Below are 22,066 nucleotides of genomic sequence, written 5' to 3' on the forward strand. Positions count from 1 at the left end.
AACACCACACCATACTGTTTTCATGAGAGACCTACCCTAGAATGCTTTATAATATTAAAGAATAGGGGTATTTTTCCTGTTTAAAAATCCTTTTGGAAACAAACCCTGTTTTAGAAAGGTTCTTGATTTCAACATAGGGTTGATCTAAAAAGCTGATAATATTAAAAGGGAAGGAATCTTTTGTCTTTTTTGAATAAAACAGAGTTTACAAATAAAAGATGAAATTTCAAAATACTGTATGAAATGAACATGTGGGGTTTTTTAGGTTTTGAGTTTTGAGGTCAATAGACTTTTAATGTTGACTGTTAATTTAAAAATATTTTGGTTTTAAAAGATATTTTATGTCTGAAAAAAATTATTTTCAAAAACTGTGAAAGGGATCAGCATTTAAAAAATACTTCCTTATTGTGTTTCTAAAATAAATTGTATTTAGTTTTACGGGGTTTAACTTAAAGAACAATACTGTCTGATAGGAAGGTTTTCGTGCAAATTGTCAGTCGTAATTTTCAAAAAACAGTTGAAGGACAGTTCAGATCTAGAAGGTCAAAAAGAGAGAGCTTTTCACCTTATGAAATGTCCTACTTACTACAATACTAGTAGAGCATATTTTCCATTAATTGAATTATTTTTGCTAGTGTATACATGTCTCCTTTCTTTGCCTCTGTTTTCTACAAACTAAAAAGTAATAATGCTTTTTAACTTACATTTGGGGATTTTCATGTGAAGACCTATCAGATTAACTCTTTCAGTGATCCCAGAATCCCACAATACAGACACAGCCTCTCCACGCCACACTGTCATAGTATCACAGAATCATAGAATGGGTTGGGTTGGAAGGGACCTTAAAGGTCATATAGTTCCACCCCCCTGGCCATGGGCAGGGACATCTTCCTCTAGACCAGGTTGCTCAAAGCCCCATCCAGCCTGGCCTTGAACACTTCCAGGGACAGGGCATCCACAACTTCCCTGAGCAACCTGTTCCAGTGTCTCACCACCCTCACAGTAAAGAATTTCTTCCTAATACCTAATATAAATCTGTCCCCTTTCAGTTTAAAAATCAATATCAATAAGATATATTGACTATCAATAAGATGCAGTGCCATGTGGGAGATACATTTCTCATCCCACCCCCCAACAGGAGCTCCTGATGCTAGTGATTAAATTCTACAGATAAGAGGACTTCCATTGGGTTAATTGAGAGTTCACCACAGTGGTTAGCCTTAAGCTTCTCTGCTGTGACCAGAAATCAAAGCAGCAATTCTACTGCAGAAATTTCCCCGAGAATAACTGTCTTCTGAAATCCAGGCTGGCACCACCATAGCTACTGAGGGGCTGTTTTCAGAGCTGAGATAGATATTTTCGAGGCAGAAATTTTCTGACTCCAGGATGCACGTCAACTTGTTACAGCTCTTGGGCTTTCTGGCTGGCTCCTTTGCAGAAACAGCAGATGTGCATCTCCTGGCATGCAGCAGCAGCAATCTAACACATCCGTACGGCTAACAAAAGTAATTTTCTCTACTGCACCACCGCTGAATGCTGTATCACCACTTGGTTGTTAAAAAACAACTTTCATCTCTTTCTTGTAGCATGAAGCAATATACCAAACTTTCCTTTAAAAGTGGTAGATTTTACTTATTTCATTTCTCATTGCAGTAATATAATAACCTTACTGAAGTAGTATTGGAAGAAAAGAAAATATCTCAGAAGAGTGTATGAAACGTTTGGCCATTTAAAATTGTTACTCAGCATGTTACGTCATTGAAATGTCTTTAAATCTTTAAAACTCAGTAAGCATCCAATTCTGCTTGTCACATCTTTAAAATTTTCTGGCCTTCTTAACTGTGCTGTACTTTTTGAGTACTGCAGTGAGAATTTAAGAAGCAAGAACTATTTCTTTCATTAATACCTTAATTTGCAAGAATGAAAATTGTATATTAGCATCTATTGTGTTTACAATTTATCCATTCAGTTTCAGATTTTTCATCTCCTGTAACCTCAGGAATCTTTTGGGCCACATTAGGTTTCATTTTATTTCTTTTTCACGTCAAAATTAAATCTATAGTTCCAGTTTTGCCCCCCAAAAAATTTAAAAGTGAAGCATGGAAAGTAGAAGTGCTACAGTAAGTGCTTTAAAATTCAAAATAAACATTACTGGCACACAGACAAAATGATAGAAGGTGCATATGAGTATTGTACAGGGAGATTATAATCTTTGGGATAATGCATTATATTCAGGGTTTTTTCAGTAGAAGAATACACTTCGTTTTCTTATTTCCACATCTAGGCACTGGATTACTGCACTTTGTGGAAAGTGGAAGATGTACTAAGTGGCTACTTTGGGATTTTTTTTCCCACTGCAGAACAGCAACTCAGTTGTTGAGAGTCTTGTTTGGAGTGGATATTGTATGGCAAGGGAAACTTGCAGCTTAAAAAAGCCTGAGGAAATCATATCATTGGTGATGTCCTTCAGAAATAATTACTCTTCATACTCATTTAGAAGTAGAAAGAATTTTTATACTATATTGGGAAAGTTACTGTATGTTAGTCAGCAGCAAATATATTTGGTGATTTTTACGACAATTTACCACTCATAGCCATGCGTGTAAGGAATACACTTTTATTTTTCTTATGAGACATATATACAAATATTTGTATATATGTGTGTGTGTATTTATGTATAAATATACACATAGAGCAATACAAAATAAAGGCAATTTTTTTGTTCTGAAATTTCTGGCATAAAGACCAAAACAAATGCAGTTGTCATGAAAGCTTTGTCCTGCCTAATGCAGGGATTGTATTACATGAATGACTGAGAATAATTTGATATTTGAAGTAAGTTAAAGAAACTTAGAGACCTGAGGGTTTCGTCTTGATTTCCTAGGAAAGGGGGGAAAAATCGATAAGATTTTGGTAGGAGAGTTTGTAATACTTGGCTTTGGTTTTGCTCTGAGAAAAGTAATTTTTTTTTTTTTTTTTTTTCTTCTGTGGGAAATGGAATACTTAATCTTTGCAGAACAGAAGGGACATCTGTGAGGCAAAACTTTGCTACCTCCCTTAGGCTGAAAGGGACATTAACTCTGAAAGTCAATTAACAACGAAAAGGTGTCAGTTTTGCTGCAAATACTTGAAAAGACTCTAGTGTTCTTCAGAATCAGACTGGTCACAGTTTGGTCTCTCTGTTTCAAAGATCCCTTCAGAGAGCAAGCATGTGAACTAAAGCATCGTTGAGGATACTGGAATTTTTTTTCCCCAGTACTTGCACAAGTAAACAAACCCTAAGTTTTAACATGGCATATAGTCTAGCCTCTTATACAGACTGATCATGAAAAGATATATCGTGACCCATGCTACCATGTATCTAAATACTTGTCCTGATTTTCCAAAGTACTCTGCATATACAGTCTCTGAAGCAAACCTCTGTAATTCAGGTGCCTAACTATCAACTTCATGTCTTGTGTTAACTGTTGCATTTTAATAAAGAGGACAGTCCCATTTCCTCTCTCTTCCCTTTGCCCTACTCTAAATGCTGGTTCAAAGATCGACTACGGCAGGTAGGAGAGGGAGATAAGGAAGGCAATTAATAAGTGAGCAGTAAAGGGGTGAGTTGATCAATGTGGTGACAAGCTGGAACGCTGGAGATTTATTTTGGCCTTAATTTATGTAACTTGAGCCACTTAGACAACTGGGATGTTACACAGCTGCTGACATTTGTCTTTGTATTTATGTGGCAATTAGCAATTCTCTGCACTTTTGTCTGCAGGTTCACTTACATAAGCGTGGTATGGTTGTTTCTCAGTAACAGTAAAATATGAAAGTCTCTGTAATCTGACTGAAAGTTCTTATTTGCATAACTGTTATTCAGGTTGTTTCTGAACAAGGGCTGAGTAGGTAAGTCTATTTCATTGATTAGCTGAGAGCCATTTCAGGCACTGTATTAAGAAATAATACAGTAACTCTTTCTGCTCTGATTGTCTGCTGCTCACAGGAGCTACTGCCCAGCCAGGCTGCCAGCTATTGCCCCAGATGCTAGCTAGTTAAATATGTAATTATCATTAGTCATGCATGAATATCATAATGATGGCTAACACATATAACAGAGAAGCAGAGCCTTTTTTTTCTGCTCTGGGAAGGGCCTTCAAAAGGCATAGTAATTTTTGTATTCGGAGCATTTGTATCCTAGAGGATGAATTGCTTATTCTGGGCTAACGGCAAACCTGACTTTTGAAACCTTCTTTTTTGCTTTGGTGACAATAGATCTGTTTCTGAGCTTTCCATCATTACTCAGACAAGTAAGCAGAAACATTGTGGTAGCTACTCATACATAAACATAGGAAATTTCAGTAACTCTGAGATGGAAAATGAGACTTTCCAAACATTTAGCAAAACAGAAAGGAAAAATACACAGATGGCCCCTTTCTCCAGTATTATAAAAATATAGTTAGGGCTCTCAAGTGGGTGACCTTAGTGCCAGTCCAGGTTTTAAAATGCTGAAAGGGATCCTGTTTCACACATGTCAGGTGAGAGGTGCTGGGCTCCTTTCTGGTCTCTGTATTGCTTTGGTCCTTACCAGAAATTTCTTTCTGTCTCTCTGTCTGAATGAAGCTAGCAGGTAAATAGGTGGAAGCATATCCAGTAGTTTAGCACATGCTGAGGTATACAGGGTTGCAAGTGGTGAATCAATGAAAATTCTTGTTGCTCACATGAGTTTGTTGCATTATGTTTTGTCTGCTAACACAAAGGAGTAGAAAAGCCAATAATGGTCGACATAATCTGAAAAGTTAAACTTTATTCAATTTCTAAGTTGCAAGGTCTGGGGTTTAATGCACTTTAATGCCACAAACCATATAAAAATGTGTATATGTATCAAAAGGGCTAAAAATAAAGAATTGTTTTAGTTCTTTTTGAAATGGAAAATAAGATTCTTCCTGGGGATAAAACCCTCCCAGGAATTTCAAAAGCTCTAACATCAGAGAAAATTTTAACTAAAGTGAGGCAAAGTCATAAAAGCAGTTCAGCTGGAATTTCTCTAAGCGATAATCTTTTACTGTCTTTCATGTCATCAATTGCTTTTAACACCTTACACCCCAAAAAGCTAATACTTGGTGTTATGGTATATTAATTATTAACTTTTTATTTCTGAATAATCTGTCATACACTGATAAGAAATAATTTTATCATCTCTGTTAGAGAAATATAGGAAGCTGAGTACTTTTTTTAAAGAATATTAGAGATATAAATTAATTAATTTACAGATCTATTTTATAAAGCTCTCTGTGCAACTGAGCTTTCTTTACTTACATATGAAAATTATCCAGATAACAACTGTGTCACCAAAGTTTATTATGCTTATGATAAAATATGGCCCCAAAGTATTAAAATTTAGAGCTTTATGTGAAAAAAAATCATATAAGTATTTTAGATATCACAGGTGAGGTAATCTTTTGGTTCATTACATTAAAATGTTGCCTTCCAAATAGCATTTATTTAGTGCATTTAATATGTAGAGAGTATCTGCATGTTTATCACTGTGAAATTGTAGATCTTTTGCTTGAAAGCATTCTAAAAATGTTACAAAGAAGAAATTGGGGATTAAATTGAAAGGTGTATTAAAACCTTCTCCAAAATTCCTTCGTACTTTCAAAGACTCCCTTCCTAGGAGGAAAAGATGGGGGGTTGACAAATGAGAGTTTATTTTGACTCATCTAGTGGTTTGGCTTGAATAACAAAATGAAGAGGCTTGGTCACTGTGCTGGAGGGTGAGACTTTGAAACTCCACAAAGTCAGGAAGTACCTGCTGCCAATGAATACAGCAAGGAAGATTTGCCCTTGGTGGAGGAGGACCAGGTTGGGAGCACTTTCTGGATGGACACAGTCCATGGGGCCTGATGGGTTGCATCTATGCTGTGGGAGCTGGCTGAAGTCATTGGAAGTTCACTCTGTTGTCTTTGAAAGGTCATGACAATCAAGAGAGGTTTCCAAGAGTTGGAAGCAAATGTCACCCGTACCTTCAAGGTTGGTTGGCAAGAAGGAAGATGTGGGGAACTATAGGCCAGTCAGCCTCACCTAAGTCCCTGGGAAAGTAATGAAGCCCTGGAAACCTGGAAACCATTTCCAAACATGTGGAGGACAAGACAGTGGCTGAGAGTAGTCAGTATGGATTTACAAAGGAGAAATCATGTTCAAGCAACCTGTTAGCCTTCTATAATGAGCGGTGGATAAAGGGAGAGTGTGGATGTTGTTTACCTTGACTTTAAAAAGGCTTTTCACACTATCTGGCAAATATCTTCATAGAGAAACTGACGAAGTATTGATAAGTGGGCAGCAAAGTAGATCAAAAACTTGAAGAAGGGCCAGGCCACTGGAACAAGTTGCCCAGATAAGTTATGCAATCTCTGTCTGTGGGGAGTTCAAAACCCAGCTGTACGTTGTTCTGGGCAACCTGCTGTAGCTCACCCTGGTTGAGCCGGGTGGTTGAACTAGATAGACTCCAGAAGTTCCTTCCAACCTCAACCATTCCGTTTTTCTGTGATTCTTTGTTGAGAAGAACCACACAGTGGGTCACACATGACCACTTGTCAGAAATTACATCAGAGGAATTATATGTTTATTTCCACAAAAACAATGGCTCCCTCTGTGGTTTTTCAGTAGAGAGTATTAGCCTTTCTTCTAGCTTAGTCTTTGGTCTAGTACTCCGGTTCTACCTGGGAAAAAAAAAAAAAAAAAAAAAGTGTATCTCTATGGGTTGTGTCCTCTGGTAAGGTGAATTCACTCATTTTAGGGAAGTACCGGATTTAGGTTTCTTCAGACTAAATGTGTCAGTCTTTCTACCTTGAGGCCTGAAGGTATTTTTTTTAGTACAATAGGACTGCACCTTCAGCGATCACAATATATCTGATTGATTGGCCTCAATCTATAATGCTGCAAATATGACATTATCCTCTCTCCATAATGCTGTTCTTTGTGAGTTCAGCTAAGGTGCAATTTCATCAGGGACTATTTCAGCACTTTGTTTCACTGAGCTTAACCTTAAAAAGACATTATTGATTTCCTATCTAAACCACAGTTTCATAAACTGCAATAACTACAATTTATGCTTATTGTAAAAAATAAAAGAAATATATGCAGTAAACAAGCTGCTTATTACGTATGAGAAATTATGTGCTCAGCAGGACAAGGGAAGGGATTGTCCCCCTGTACTCAGCACTGGTGAGGCTGCACCTCAAATACTGTGTTCAGTGTGGGGCCCCTCGCTGTAAGAAAAACACAGAGGTGCTGGAGTGTGTCCAGAGACGGGCCACAAAGCTGGTGAAGGGTCCAGAGCACAAGTCCTGTGAGGAGTGGCTGAAGGAGCTGGGGTTTAACCTGGAGAAAAAGAGGCTGAGGGGAGACCTTATCACTCTCTATAACTACCTGAATGGAGGTTGTAGACTGGTAAGTCTTCTAGATACCAAGCAATAGGACAAGAGGAAATGGCCTCAAGTTATGCCAGAGGAGGTTTAGGTTGGATATTAGGAAAAATTTCTTCACTGAAAGGGTGGTCAAGCATTGGAACAGGCTGCCCAGGGAAGTGGTTGAGTCAGCATCCCTGGAGCTATTTAAAAGATGAGTAGGTGTGGCACTTAGGAACATAGTTTAGTGGTGCACCTTGTTAGGTTTATGGTTGGCCTTAATGGGTCAGTAAGAGGAAGCCTCCAATAATTTATTTTGCTGAATGCTAATTTCTGAGTGTTGCTGAGTGTTAATAGATGACAAGACCTGTCTTTCTTCTAATATACTCTTTTCTTGTCCTTTTAATTTAAAATTAAGAAAAGTAGGAAATACTATGAAACAAAAAATATTTTCACAAATAAGATTTGCTTTTATTTCTCTGAACAAGACAGATAAGGCTTGTGTGTCATCAAAGTGAGCCCTCTATTTCTTCCTACACCATCTCATCTATTGTCTGCATTAGGCCATAATTGTTGACATTCACAGCAGGCATCTGTTATAAAATTACCCAATTCATTAGTCTTGAATTTAGGAAATGAACAATTGCACACGAGAGACACGGGGATTTATAAAGATGAATGTCAGGCAAGAATATTGTTCTGTCTTTTTTAGACACTGTACACAAAAAGCCTTGTGGTTGCTTTTAACATCTCTGAGTTTAATCACTGACTTCGGTTGGGAACAATTCCACGTTGACTGGAGAGTGGGAGGTTTTACTTGAGTGAAAGGTTTCTTGAGGAGAGACTACCCATTCGCGTACAGCTCTGATAGCTGGTGCGTTTTCATGAAACATGCCTGGTTCTGAACAACAAAAAACCAAGGATTACTTTGGCTGAGGTTATTTATAGATGACTGTACTCTAGTTAGAATAGCTGGTTTCAGTGTAACTACAGCCTGGCTCGGTTGCTGTTATGACCTTATGTTCCCATGCTGTAATGGTGGGCAAAACAAGAGAACACTGTTCTAAGGAATAAAAATAAAAGCCCTAGAGTTACTATTTCTGATGTTTTAAAATCCATGAAAGTTTTTTTATTTTTAAATTAGTTCATCATTGGTCAGAAAAGAGTCATAGGGTCATTACAACTGCCAGTCCTAATAGCATATGTAGGTAGGTAAAAACAAGTCGGATTGAGTTGTGAAAAGAGATAAATTACTAAGCGTAAAAGTTATGTATTATTGAGCATTGGAATAAGCACAGTGTAAACTAGGTGATTCCAGAATATTTAGAGGCCTGAGCTGAATGTTCTCAAGGTTAAGATAATTGATGGGTTATCTCTCAGTCCTGTTGTCTCTGGGGCTACCTGTTAATATTCACAAGATTAATGCCTTGAAATTTGTTGGGCAAAACTGCTGTCTGTAATTTTTTCCTGAGGGGGTACCATCCTCTGAAATCACATAACGCAGTAAATTACATAACACAGTATTGTCAGCACAGATCTATTAACCTTCCAGAAGACCAGAAGAAAATGTAAGAATTGGGCTGAGAGTACAAGCTGAGCTATGGATTTCCATAATGTATTATGGAAAGGAATATTAAGAATTAAATACTTAATACTGTGGTGAGGAAGACAGAGACATTTAAGTCTGTTTTATCCATATTGCAATAATTGGCAATAGAAGACCCATATTTTCAGTTTTAAGTGTCTTAGGTTATACACCGTTTGTATTAAGCAATAATTATGCAATTATATACACAATAAACAAAAGTCTGCAAGGACTCATTTTAAAATATCTATCTTTGAGTTAGTTTTGTAATTTAGTATATTTATGTGGTCCTTCTAACACAAGAAATTATAATGGATTATTTAAAATTTATTATAATCAGAGTCTGACCAATAGCAGAAAGTCTTTTAATATTGGGATCTTAGCTAAAGTGTGTTTGCAATATGAAGTAATTAATAGAATTCTTGACAGGCTGGGCAAAGCAGAAATACCCTAAGAAATAACAAAATGTTATGTTACAGAGCACATTAAAATGTGCTCACATTCATTTCAGTATCCTGCGTTACTTACAAAATTATAAATATATTTGAGTTGCAGCCTGAGATCTCTTGATTCTTACTCTAAAGATATTGCTAATGTGTTGAAAGGTTTTGATTTGTTTGCCTTTCTCTCCTTTCCCCCATCTCATGTATTCATTCAAGAAAACATAGGACAGTAGAGTGAAGGATGGTTTCCTGATTGTCTGTACTTTAGCATTGACATTTACAGATTCTTACCAGAAATGAAAATGTTTATAATTTCTGCAAAAATACAGATTCTAGATCATTGACTAAGTAGGTACAGAATCAACATAGTACTTTTCTGAGACAAGACTAACATGACATGATACAAGACACAATAAAAATAAAATTGATGATGTCACTTCATCATCTGATCATCTTCCTAAAGTGAAGGAAACTCTGTGCTTTTCTGAGGCATTTTTTTTTCTTAATTTTAACTGATTATTAAGTTGTAGAGCTGCACTATGTATTTACAGAGTAGTACTGGCCTTGATTTGAATTTCACTGAAATAAACATTAATTTTTAACCTGTAGTGAAAATTTCATTTTACCTGAATTAGCTTTCAAGAGTTCAGTGAACCTTAGAGCCTTGATGTATTTTCATTTTTATAATGAAAGTTTCAGTCTTTTTTGTTTGTTTGGTTGGTTGGTTTTTTTGCGTTTTTTTTTTTTTAACCGTTATGTCCCTGATATTCTTACGCATGCTGTGAGTTAAAGAGGATAAATTCCCATGTAGCAGATGATGGCTCCATGGCTTATATTTAAGTCATAAACGATCTCTTGTAACTGTTGCCAATGATGATAGGGCTGACACTGTGTATAAATAGTTGCATATAGAAGCGATTTATTGTTTTGCACTCACAAAGAATGTTTTTGTATTGGGGTTTTTCATTACTTTTTCTATAACCCTCAGCATTGTACAGCTATGCTTTTTTGGAAGTATGTGTCGTTTGATTTTGTTGTGTCTCAAACTCTCTTAAGTAATCACTTTTTTATATACTAGAAAGCCAATTATTAATGCATGTCTGCAGAGCTATAATACTTTTATTATTGTAGTGCTTAGAAATGCCAAATATAATTAGACTCCTCTCCAATGTTAGGCACTTCATAAATATGTTTATTGGATACCGGTATAGTATTTCACATGGGTTTTGTACTATAATATATCTTTGTGGCAACTTTCTTATGAATGTGCTAAAAGGGTAGTCATACTTGAAGATCAGGGACATCATTCTCACCTCACTTTGGTTTTATGCCAGTAAAAACTCAATAGAGTATTCCAGATTCATATCACTATCACTTCTGATATCTATAGTCATAACTAACATTCAAATTGAACTCTTTTATCAGTATAGAAAATACAACTCTGCAAATATCCATTGAATATACAGAGGGGTCGGCTTTGAAAGTCAAATCCCAAAATCATAGCCTTAATCACACTCATATTTTTCTTGCCTAGTTGCGTAATTAGTAACTTTATGTCAAGCAAAATATTTGATGTGAAATATTAGGATTTGAGGGCTTTTGTAATAGAATTTAACAAAAGGAGAGTTAAATTCACCTTATTGCATGAGAAAGGCAGTCATCTGCTTGTTGTCCAGTAGTTCAGTCAGTATAGTTCTCTTCCAGATGATTATAAATATCTTACAGAAACACCACGATTCATCTTCCAGTTGTGCATCTTCTATCCATATTTCTCACATTTTATCAGAGTGCTGTCATCAATAAGCTACAGAGCGTTTGGAATTTGTATATGGTATTGGGTTTCTGTTCCTCCTGTTCATCATCAACTTGATATAAATAACCACTGATGCAGAGACCAGGATTCAGGTGTTCAGCTTCATGAGGGGTCAGCCTATATAGCTAGAGAGCCATTCGAGGTTTCTGTGCAGGTTTTGGCTGGGCTAGAGTTAATTTTCTTCATACTTAGTGTGGGACTGTGTTTTGGATTGGTGCTGGAAACAGCGTTAGTAATTCAGGGATGTTTTAGTTATTGCCGAGCAGTGCTTACACAGAGCCAAGGCTTTTTCTGCTCCTCACCCCACCCCACCAGTGAGCAGACTGGGAGTGCACAAAACGCTGACCCAGCTGACCAAAGGGATATTCCATACCATATAGCACCATGTTCAGCAACAAAAGGAGAAGGTTGGCCAGGGGCCACTACTTGAGGAGATTGGTCAGTTGGTGGTGAGCAATTATTTTAATGTACATCCCTTGTCTTTCTTGGGTTTTATTTCTCTCTTTTTGTTATTTTCCTTTTTATAACAAGATTATTATGATGATAATAACAATAAATTTTATTTCAGTTATTAAACTGTACTTATCTTAACCCACCAGTTTTCTCACATCTGGTTTTCCAGTTCTCTCCCCCCCCTCCTGCTGGGGGTGTGGGAGGGAGTAAGCAAGCAACTGTGTGGTGCTTAGTTGCTGGCTGGGGTTAAACCACAACAGCTTCTATGGCTTATTGTGTTCCACACAAAGAGAGGTAAAAGAATAACTCTTTTGGATCATCTGAAACAGTGTGGCCAGCAGGACAAGGGAAGGGATTGTCCCCCTGTACTTAGCACTGGTGAGGCTGCACCTCAAATACTGTGTTCAGTGTGGGGCCCCTCGCTGTAAGAAAAACACAGAGGTGCAGGAGTGTGTCCAGAGAAGGACAACAAAGCTGGTGAAAGGTCTAGAGCACAAGTGCTATGAGGACTGGCTGAGGGAACTGGGGTTTAACCTGGAGAAAAAGAGGCTGAGGGGAGACCTTATCACTCTCTATAACTACCTGAAAGGAGGTTGTAGACTGGTAAGTCTTCTAGATACCAAGCAATAGGAAAAGAGGAAATGGCCTCAAGTTATGCCCGGAAAGATTTCTTCACTGAAAGGGTGGTCAAGCATTGGAACAGTCTGCCCAGGGACATGGTGGAATCACCATTCATGGAGGTTTTTAAAAAAGCCTGTAGATGTGGTGCTTACGGACATGGTTTAGTGGTGGTCTTGGCAGTGGTACGTTAATGGTTGGACTTAATGGTGATCTTAAAGGTCATTTGCAATTTGGATGATTCTGTGATTCTGTAATTCTATGTTAAGACTCCAGTAAGTCAGATATTTTCTTAACAGGTAGAGACATATATTCTTTTAAGCCCCATGAGAGCTACCTGGCACGGATTCCAGATGTTACACTCGACAAATGGGTTTTGTAGTTGCAGAGGTGGGTTTGCTCAATCACTCTGTTGAAAGCCTTCTGACTCGTAGGATGTAGATACTGAGAATTGTTCTCCTTCGTAGTTGGTTTCAAATCTGTTCATTTGCGATCTCCCTCCTAACCTCTGTTTTGATGTTGCCGAGTACTTCCTACCCTAACTAAAAAAAAAAAAAAAAAGGGCAGAAAAAACAAAAATTACTTTTATTTCCAAAGTCTCTAGATAGGTTCTGATGCTCAATAAAGTCAAACTCACAAAAAGATATGGATATCTAGAGTCTAATCAAATAGGAATTCTTTTCACTAAATACCTTTGAGAATATCATCCTGATGTGCCTAAGGTGAGAGAAAGCATATGAAGGTGAGAGATGAACTGAGCTTTTCCACGCACTTTTACCATTCCTTTAACCTCAAGATATATCTTCTCAAATACTTTAGCAGTGAATTTTAATAGATACTGACAGCACAGACTTTTTTTCTGTTGTTGTATATTCTTATTTCAAGATACTGCAGAGAAGTGAGGATAGATGGTCAGCTATTACAGCATATTCACAGTTATAGATCTTAACTGGCTTTCCATCTGGCATGGATCAACCATTTTGCAGTACTGCCAAGTTTTTCAAACCTCTTTTCGGGTAGGAAGATGGTTGCTCTACATTAGCTGTTGTTTCACATAAGCAAAAGCATTCTCTGTGCTGGTAGATTTATGGTTAAGGTGGCTGCAGAAATGTTCCCACCATCAGCATATAATGGATACTTTGTCAGTAAGCAATTTGCCTCCATTCACCGAGATGCAATTATCAGCTTTGTTGTGCTAAAGACATTTTTGAGTGCTTCATGGAGCTGTAGTGTTTCTTGCTTGTGTGCATGTGACAGTAGGGTATCTGCAGTCTGATGCAAGTAGATGCTTCATACAGTTCTGTACTGGTTTTGGCTGGGATAGAGTTAATTTTCTTCATAGTAGCTTGTATGGTACTGTGTTTCGGGTTTGTGCTGGGAACAGTGTTAATAACAGAGATCTTTTAGTCATTGCTGAGCAGAGCTTACACAGAGCCAAGGCCTTTCCTGCTCTCCACACTGCCCCACCAGTGAGTAGACTGGGTGTGCACAAGAAGCTGGTAGGAAACACAGCTTGGACAGCTGACCCCAGCTGACCAAAGGGATATCACATGCCATATGACTTCATGCTCAGCAATAAAACTCAGGGGGAGAAGGAGGAAAGGGGGAACATTTGGCGTTATGGTGGGTTTTTTCCCAAGTAACTGTTACACGTGATGGAGCCCTGCTTTCCTGAAGATGACTGAACACCTGCCTACCAATGAGAAGTTGTGAATGAACTTCTTATTTTGCTTTGCTTGCTCATGCAGCTTTTGCTTTCCCTATTAAACTGTCTTTGTCTCAGCCTATGAGTTTTCTCTACTTTTACTCTTCTGCTTCTTTTCCCCATCTCACTGCAAGGGGACTGACTAGTGAGCAGCTCAGTGAGGCTGAATTGCCTACTGGGATTAAACCATGACAAAATCAAAGATCATTTAGAGTTTCCTTTCAGACTTCTCTAAATCTGGCCTTATCTGTGTACTAGTGATTGCAGAGGATGTATAGCTGTCCTCTCTAGAAGGGATAACCCTTGCAAGCTTGGTGAGACCATTTGTGTCTGCAGTGCTATGGCTCTCTTTGATAGTGTTATTGCAGCAGTAATAGCATGCATCAGTTTTGCTACTCTGAAAACATTCCTTTGCTCAGGCTGTTTAGATTAACTGCAGTATAATCCAGGTCAGTATCAAAATTCTTGCAGGAGAACCATTTATACTGTACTTCGTTATTCTCAATAAATAATCATAGTAGTGATATTTAATTCATCCTTTGCATTTTATGAGCTTCTAAGTGTGCAGTTTTGGGCACAGAGTACATAGGATCGAGATTTCTTAATTACTGTGTTTTAACAGATTGTCCATGATTGCTGCTGGGTCACTTCAGTTTTCCGAACTGTGGAAAAGAGTAAATGTAATCTCAGTGCATAAAAGCATGTGTGTGGGGCAGGGAGGGTAACTTCATACAGTCATTCCCTCTGTGTCTCTTTTTGTGGGTTGAGTCATGCGTAAAGGTACTTAAATCCATATAAGACTGTCTGAAGAAATTACTAGCAACAGCTAAACTTGAAAAAGAAAAAAACTAGAGTTAAGAAAAATCTGGCATATCTGTGCAAAACTCTCTTACTAATTAAGCATCTCTTTATAAGCATCAGAGGAAGTAATTCCTTAAAAAAAATAGGAAATATAGTACTTTCCTTATGACTAAATGTTCTGACTGGATTTCTAAATCCTTATCTTCCAGCTCTCATAGCAGTTTTCAGGGCAGAAGTATATAAAGGTGCTAGACTTAAATGTCTAGTGAGTATATGACAACATAAAAACACCAATACAGGTTTAGGTATCCTGGCTGGAAGAGTAACACTTAAAAAGAAAATGCAAAACAATACACTCAGACTAAAATAAATATTAGCCTTAACCTTTGAATTGCTGTACAGGTTCAAACTGTGATTTTAAATATATTCTGTTTGGCCACTTCACCACTCCAAAGCCAGCAATGAAACGCTGGAGAAGAAGAGGTAGCAGGGGATGACCCCGTGTCTCAGTTTCCTACTGCTCAAGCTGGAGCGGTTCCCTTGAGGGCTGAAGTACTGGGATCTCAATTACTGGCCTCCTAACAGCTGAGATTTAAATTTTAAAAAAAGAAAATTCTTCATGGTGAACTCTTTTGCAGCTGATGAGGGTATCTCATGCTGCAGTCCTGACCCGCAACACCTATTAGCCTGCCATTTTTCTTTGATACTGCTATTCACCAGCTTTGTGAAGCTGTAGGGAATGAAGCAAGCACTGGCATTGCTCTCTCCTGGCTCTGCAGCACATGGTGTGGAAGGCAGCCTAGGAGATTGACAGAGAAAGGGTTAAAGTGCTCTGTGTTTTGCACTTGGTAACTAACCTTCCAGCCAAGGGGGAATTGTTCTCCTTTCATTGAAGTTCTTCAATCTCTTTGCATTACTTTTGGTGCTGTATAACATTTTAAAAGCTCCCAGACTGACAGACATGGCCGGAGGCAGAGCTCCGCTGGGAGAACTGTAATGTACAGAGCCTCCTCGGCAAAGAGCAGTGGTATAGCAGTTAAATTGAATACAGTATGAAGCAATGCAGACTATCCCAGAACTTTTTTATGTCATTTTTTTCCAGCTTGCATCTATGGCTGGGTAATTCAGAAAGGTGCTTTGAGTTCTTTGTTCGGTTTTGGTTTTTTTTTTTCCCCCCCTGTGTTTCATGATTACTATGATTTTGCCATAAAAACTAGGCATGCACCCTGCAACTGTGGATCAAGAAAGGCACAGGAGTTTGAAAGTCTTGGAACTGAATTATGGCTGAACACAGTCTGAACCTAATGTTATATACCACTGAATGCATTGAAGACAGAAGCACAAAAAGTCATGTGAACTGTTAAATTAAAAAAGCTGCTAATAGAAATACGTATCAAATATATTAATATTGAGTGCAGCTCTCTATTGTGGTAGGGTCCTATATTAAAGTTTCTTTGCTGAAATAAAATACATAAAGTACTAATGGTAATGCAAGTGGAAGTTGGCGCTCATTGTACCTTAGAATATTTTCCTTTAGATGAAAAAAAAAAATAATTGAAATGTCTTCAACACAAAAGTTTTTTTTTTGTTTGTTGTTTGGGTCTTTTTAAGGATTATGAGCAGATAGGAGTTCTTCCTTCATTTTTAATCCTTTCTGAAGGTAGCATTAAAATACTCATTTGCACTAGATTCCTTTTCACCACATTTTTTTACTCTCTTTTTTGGTAAGACCTAGAATAGCCTTTCTAATCAGAACAGAAAATCTCACCCTAAATTTAGAAAAGGGAGTGCAGTTATTTTTCTAGGGTGGTGGGTTTTTTTCTTCAAAACCTGTTAGATTTTCCAGGTTCCCAATTGTAAATCCTTTCTATTTAGATACTTCAGCATGCACCTAACAAATAAGATTTTCTACATTATTTATTGTTATGTATAGTAACAATATTATTTATAAGGAAAATATAATCTTTGGCACTATTTGAAAATGAAAAATATACATGGTTAGGTACTTTACTGTTTCTTCTTTTCTAAGGTCTATATCATGCCATTGATTTTTAAGCAGAACTCTCATTGATTTGGTAGAAGCTTCTGCTTAAAAATCAATAACACAATATGGCCTTAACAAAGTGGCGAATTCCATAGTGATATAAATTGTATTTTTGTTTTAAAAATGTAAAATGCATCCATCTTAAATCCTACAAGTAGTATTTCTTGCACAGACAAACAGCAGGCCATAGAATAAACCCCAGGATGCCTTTCTGGCAGAGACAACAAGCAAAGCATTCCTGCCCTAGACAGTAGGGTGAAGAGTGGGTCTTCTCTTCTCCAATATTTTCTGTGTAAATCCAGAATAAATGATTTTTACATCACTGATGGATAACAGTTTTGTCTGATAACTGGGTCATAAAGCAAAGGCTATGGCCCTGTCCTCAGACAGACATAAAGGTAATGCTAAGCAGAGCAAGAATGAGCTATTCCTGTATTAACTAGAATGTTCTAGAGCAGCTCTGTGCTGCAATCAAAATAGCAATCTTTGAAAACTGTGATTCCTAATCTTTTTCTCTGTCTCTAGAAACTAACTAGGTGTGAGAATTTTGATGAACGCTTCAATGTAATTTTATGTAATTTGATGTTGCCATGTAAATCTCTTTTATAGGTCCCTTTAGATGGAATTTAATGCGGCAAAAACCTTGTCATCAGAAGGATTAATGCCTGCATTAGCATTTCCGCAATAAAATCAGAAGCTAAGTGGTGGAGGCCACAGACACCTCAAACCTGGATTCCTCTGCTCTGCATTAAGTGCTGGAGTTTTTATTACTTGCTGTAGGGAAGCCGTTGCCAATGCTTACAAGGAACTGCTTATCCCTGCTTCTCTGGGTCCTGTTTGATGGAGGTCTCCTGACGCCACTGCATCCACAACCACAACAAACTTTAGAAGCAGAGCCAAGAGATAATGTTGTCCCAGTGCCAGGGAGGAGGTCATCTGCTCAGCGAGTCAAAAGAGGCTGGGTGTGGAATCAATTTTTTGTGCTGGAGGAGTACATGGGCTCCGAACCTCAGTATGTGGGAAAGGTAATTTTTTACTCTTTCTTTAAAAGTTGAATTAACACAGACAAATAGTAAAATGTGCTATAAAGGTGTACCTATTTCTGGTGGGGCAATTCTTCAACTGACAGGAGTTCCTTCTGTTCATCCCCTTTACCATTCCACCTCTCATATATCCACTATAGATTTTATTATTATTTTTAGTGCACAAAATTATAATATTTACTTTCTACCTTTCTATGTTTGTCTTATTTCATTATCCTTGGTTTTGGAATAAAGCAAACAAACAAACAAAAACAAAAAAAAAAGGGGGGAGTTCTGAAATAAGTTTGTGGTGCACAAATAACTTTAATTGAATCTGCTGTAATAGCACATTTGATTTTTAGCAACAAATGTTGGACTGATATCAGAAATAAGATTTCAACCAGAAATCTGTAGCCCAGAATGCACAGTCATTTCTGTGATTGGTATGGTTACTCCAAGTCCATTTTCAACTAACAGAGATACTTGCTTTTTTCTCTTCTGTCTTATGCCTTAGCATCATTTGCTTGTATTTCTGATTGTTCAGATTGTTTTCAAGTATTTCAAATATGTTTTATTGCTTTTTAATTCAAACTGTTGCATTATAGCTTTTATACTCTGTGTGCAGACATGCACATTCACACATGCAGAGAATTTATGCAATTCTCTCTCTCATTATATGACCGTTTCTGTAATAAGGCATAAGTAATTTGATAGCCAACTGTTCAAGGGGTGTGTGAGGTGAATTTAAATAACAGATTTTTCAGAAAGGAAAGCTGAAAGTGAGACCTAAAGAAAAAAGTAGCACAGTATATAATTGGATGCTATGTATGAATTTAAATAAAGGCCCTTACTCAATGAAAATAAGAGGTCAGGGATTCATTGCCTGAGTCCCCAGATGCTACTTCCCTACACAGTAAAACAGCAAAAGACTACATGTGGTTCACTAGATGATTTGACAAACCACCCAAAAATGTATTTAGATATTACACATGTAGGCATTAGTGTTAAGCACTGAAACATACTAGTCAAAACAATTTACAAAGGTGTATGTTTATATCACAGAGATAATAGTAAGAGTTTGTTTTACAGTCTGAAGGGGGATCCCATAATGAAACGTTTTATCTTTGTGACACCCAGTTGATACAAATTTACACTTTTTCTAACACACACCTTTGTTCTGGCCACTAGCTAAAGAATGTACAGACTCTAATCACATTCGATGGTGTAACACAGACAACATGATTGCTATGCTTTTTACCTCAGAAGACAGAGATGTTATTGCTGCACCCCTGTAATTCATTAATCTTTATTCCTTTATGCAAGATAGTAAGACAGCACTTTTCAAAAATTAGGAAAGATCTAATTGCAGTGTAGAACAAGCTATAGTGACGTTTCTTGGTAAGACATCGTATACGTCTGTTACCTAGTAAATAAAATAGAATATGGAAGGATCTTGGTGATGAAAGACAAAATAAATTAGGATGTTTAATTAGTATATCAATAACATTAAGTCAAAAAATCTGCTTCCCAAATATACAATTCATAGCAGGTGATAATTTTTTCAACAGTGTTCATTACCTGCTAAATATCCTTTGGATGCTTATTAGAACTTATTTTATCTATATAAACTATTTGCTTCAATATACCAGAAAAAGGAACCTGACAGGTTTTGAATGTCATCTTTGCCTAATCTTTTAAGAAAAAAGCCAATCCCCAAAACCCCAAAACCCAAAGCTACAAAAAAACCCAAGATAGAGATGTTAGCTTTTCCTCCTTATATTCCACAAAGCTCTCAAAGAAGGTAGAGAACTGAATGGGAGAACTTCTTTAGAGAAATTGTGCCTTTAAATACAGACAATTAAAGCCATGCTTTAATTTAGTATAAATTTAATAGCCATGCTACAATTTAATATCAATCCAAACCATTGTGAACATACTGAAATGTACTCAACAGTGGATATTCAAGATACTTAGATCTTATGTAATTTTTAAAAATCACATAAAATTTTTAAGGTTTGATACACAATTGAGTTCTGGATTGACTACAGAAATAATTTGATTTATATTTACCATAATTTAGCTTTATTCCAAAATCATTTATTTTAAAAGTCATTATTTTTATAATACTACTGTGCTATATTTTAAAGTGATATTATGTATATGATAAAGTGCAGGATATTTCATATGACCTGAAATCACAGGTCTCTTGTCATCTTTTTCCAGCCATTGTAGCCAGACTTGATATAGGGACATGCACATTGGCATTTATATTGCTTATTGTAGAATTGCTGCATTAATAATGTCACAGTAATTTATAAACAGGAGTTTAATGTGTCTATTAAATCAGCTGACAATTTCACTACACAGTTAGGGGAGAGTAGTTAATTTTGGGAGCCACCTGTAAAAGAACACAGATTTGCAGCAACAATGTCAGCTCTTATTGACCAATGCGCTTAATTCCTTTTATGTACGTTTTTAGAAGACTATCTCAAGAAGTGTCAGATTGCAAATCAAAATATAGTTTAGAAACTGATGGGGATTAGTCTAGCTCACAGTTAAAGATCTGGAAATAGTGCTTCATGTTGACACATTAAAAGCATTTAACCTGAATATTAAATCGAAGTTTGGAAATCGCATGATATGTAAGAGCCATAAAAATCCATCAGATTACCAAACAAAAGATAGCTCCCTTTAGTAGAGAGGCATGTAAGCAGGCCCAGGCTAAAAAGCAGAACTGGAATATGGTGTTGCCATGTGACTCGTGAAAACTGAAGGGATGCTAGAAGGCTTGTAAAATAAGGCTTGCTCATGTACTTACTTGGCTGTGCTTTATGTTTCTTCCCAATACTGCGAAGCTCCAGAAGGCCAGGTGAAGTGCCACATGTGTGGAATCAGATAAAAAGGTTCATAATTCTTTTTTTCGTGCCAAAGCTCAGTCCTCACTGAATGGTGAGATAAATTACCTGAGTATCAGATCCTCAAACATGGCCATATCCCAAAAAAGTTTCTAACTACTAACAAGGTAGCAGTTTTATTTGCCCTTATGCAGGGTTAGCTCAAGGGGGTGCAACCCCACCAGAATATTATAAATCTTGTTGCAACCTGTCTTGCTTGGTGTGTTTCAATAGTGGCATGCAGAGGCAGCATAAGAAAATGAAAGTCCAAGAGAACAAAATAGGCGAGAACAGTGCAGGTTCTTCATTATTGAGATAATGCTAGCAAAAGTTTTAATTGTCGTACATGTAGCATGCTTGTATTTATATATGTGTCTTTGTGTTCCTAGTGTGTAAACACATTACATCTTTCTTGTGTTGCACACCTGTACAGTTGCTTAGTAAGGATTTTTGCTGGCTGTCCTTAAGCTTGCAAAGACAGGCGTGTGGCAACTCCTACTAAACACTGGCTTGGTACATAGGAAAGGATTGCAAAGTCCTCTTTGAGATAACAGCCGTTTCTGTTCTGTTTTCCAGTGTGCAAGAATCAAAATATTCTCAGCTTACTAGGTAGTATCTTGCTAATGAATAACCGATATCTTTTCCAACATTTTGTTCTTCAAACCTGCACTACATTATACATGCTCACATGCAACCTACAACAGATATTTTTTTAGTTGTGATCCCTGCCAGCTGAAAAATGTAGTAGTCACAACTGTCCTGTGGCACTACAGGGTGCACATAACAATATGGTATTTTTCATCTGACACTGTCCTGAGAAAGCCTCATCATCTTCACAGGTTTCCCCATATATCAAGGCAGAAACAGTTCTGATCTGGAGGAAGCAGAGCTCTATATCTGTGACCAGAACAGAATGCTTTTCTGAAACCTAGTAATTTATCCTCTACTTCTGAAATATGAGCATAGAATTCATTTATGCATTTTTTTAGTGGACAGTTTTCAATATAGTGAAATTAATGTTGACCACCTTCCACCAGGCTTAAATCATCACCTGTTTCAGAGTGCACACTCGGATTTTACAGTTGTATTCCCTGTTGCATGAGTGCCTGGGTGACAGGGCAGTCTGTGAAGGAAATTTTGCACGGCTTGTGCAGAATCTGTTCTCAGAGGAACAAATTTATAGTGCTGTGACTATCATTTTGGTATTACTCACAAGAACTGACTTAATGTGGAAGAAAAAATAAATTTAAAGGAAAAGAAATATAGGTAGTGAATTTGAAGCTACTGCCCTTTGAAG

General features: G+C 37.2%; 1 protein-coding gene across 4 annotated transcripts in view; it reads left to right on the plus strand.

The window, feature by feature from the left end:
* The window catches only part of CDH12 (cadherin 12), a 321,664-nt gene that overhangs the window by 133,328 nt on the left and 166,270 nt on the right, over positions 1–22,066 (plus strand). For 3 of the 4 annotated variants that reach the window (XM_080377768.1, XM_080377769.1, XM_080377767.1), the window contains one exon: positions 17,463–17,878. In XM_080377768.1, the coding sequence (XP_080233894.1) occupies positions 17,648–17,878 (231 nt within the window). In that variant the 5' untranslated portion in view covers positions 17,463–17,647. Of the gene's footprint in view, positions 1–17,462; positions 17,879–22,066 lie in introns of those variants that run through there. The other variant, XM_080377770.1, reaches the window with a different exon arrangement.

This window comes from Falco punctatus, assembly GCF_963210335.1.
Source record: "Falco punctatus genome assembly, chromosome: 3".
NCBI classification, from domain to species: domain Eukaryota; kingdom Metazoa; phylum Chordata; class Aves; order Falconiformes; family Falconidae; genus Falco; species Falco punctatus.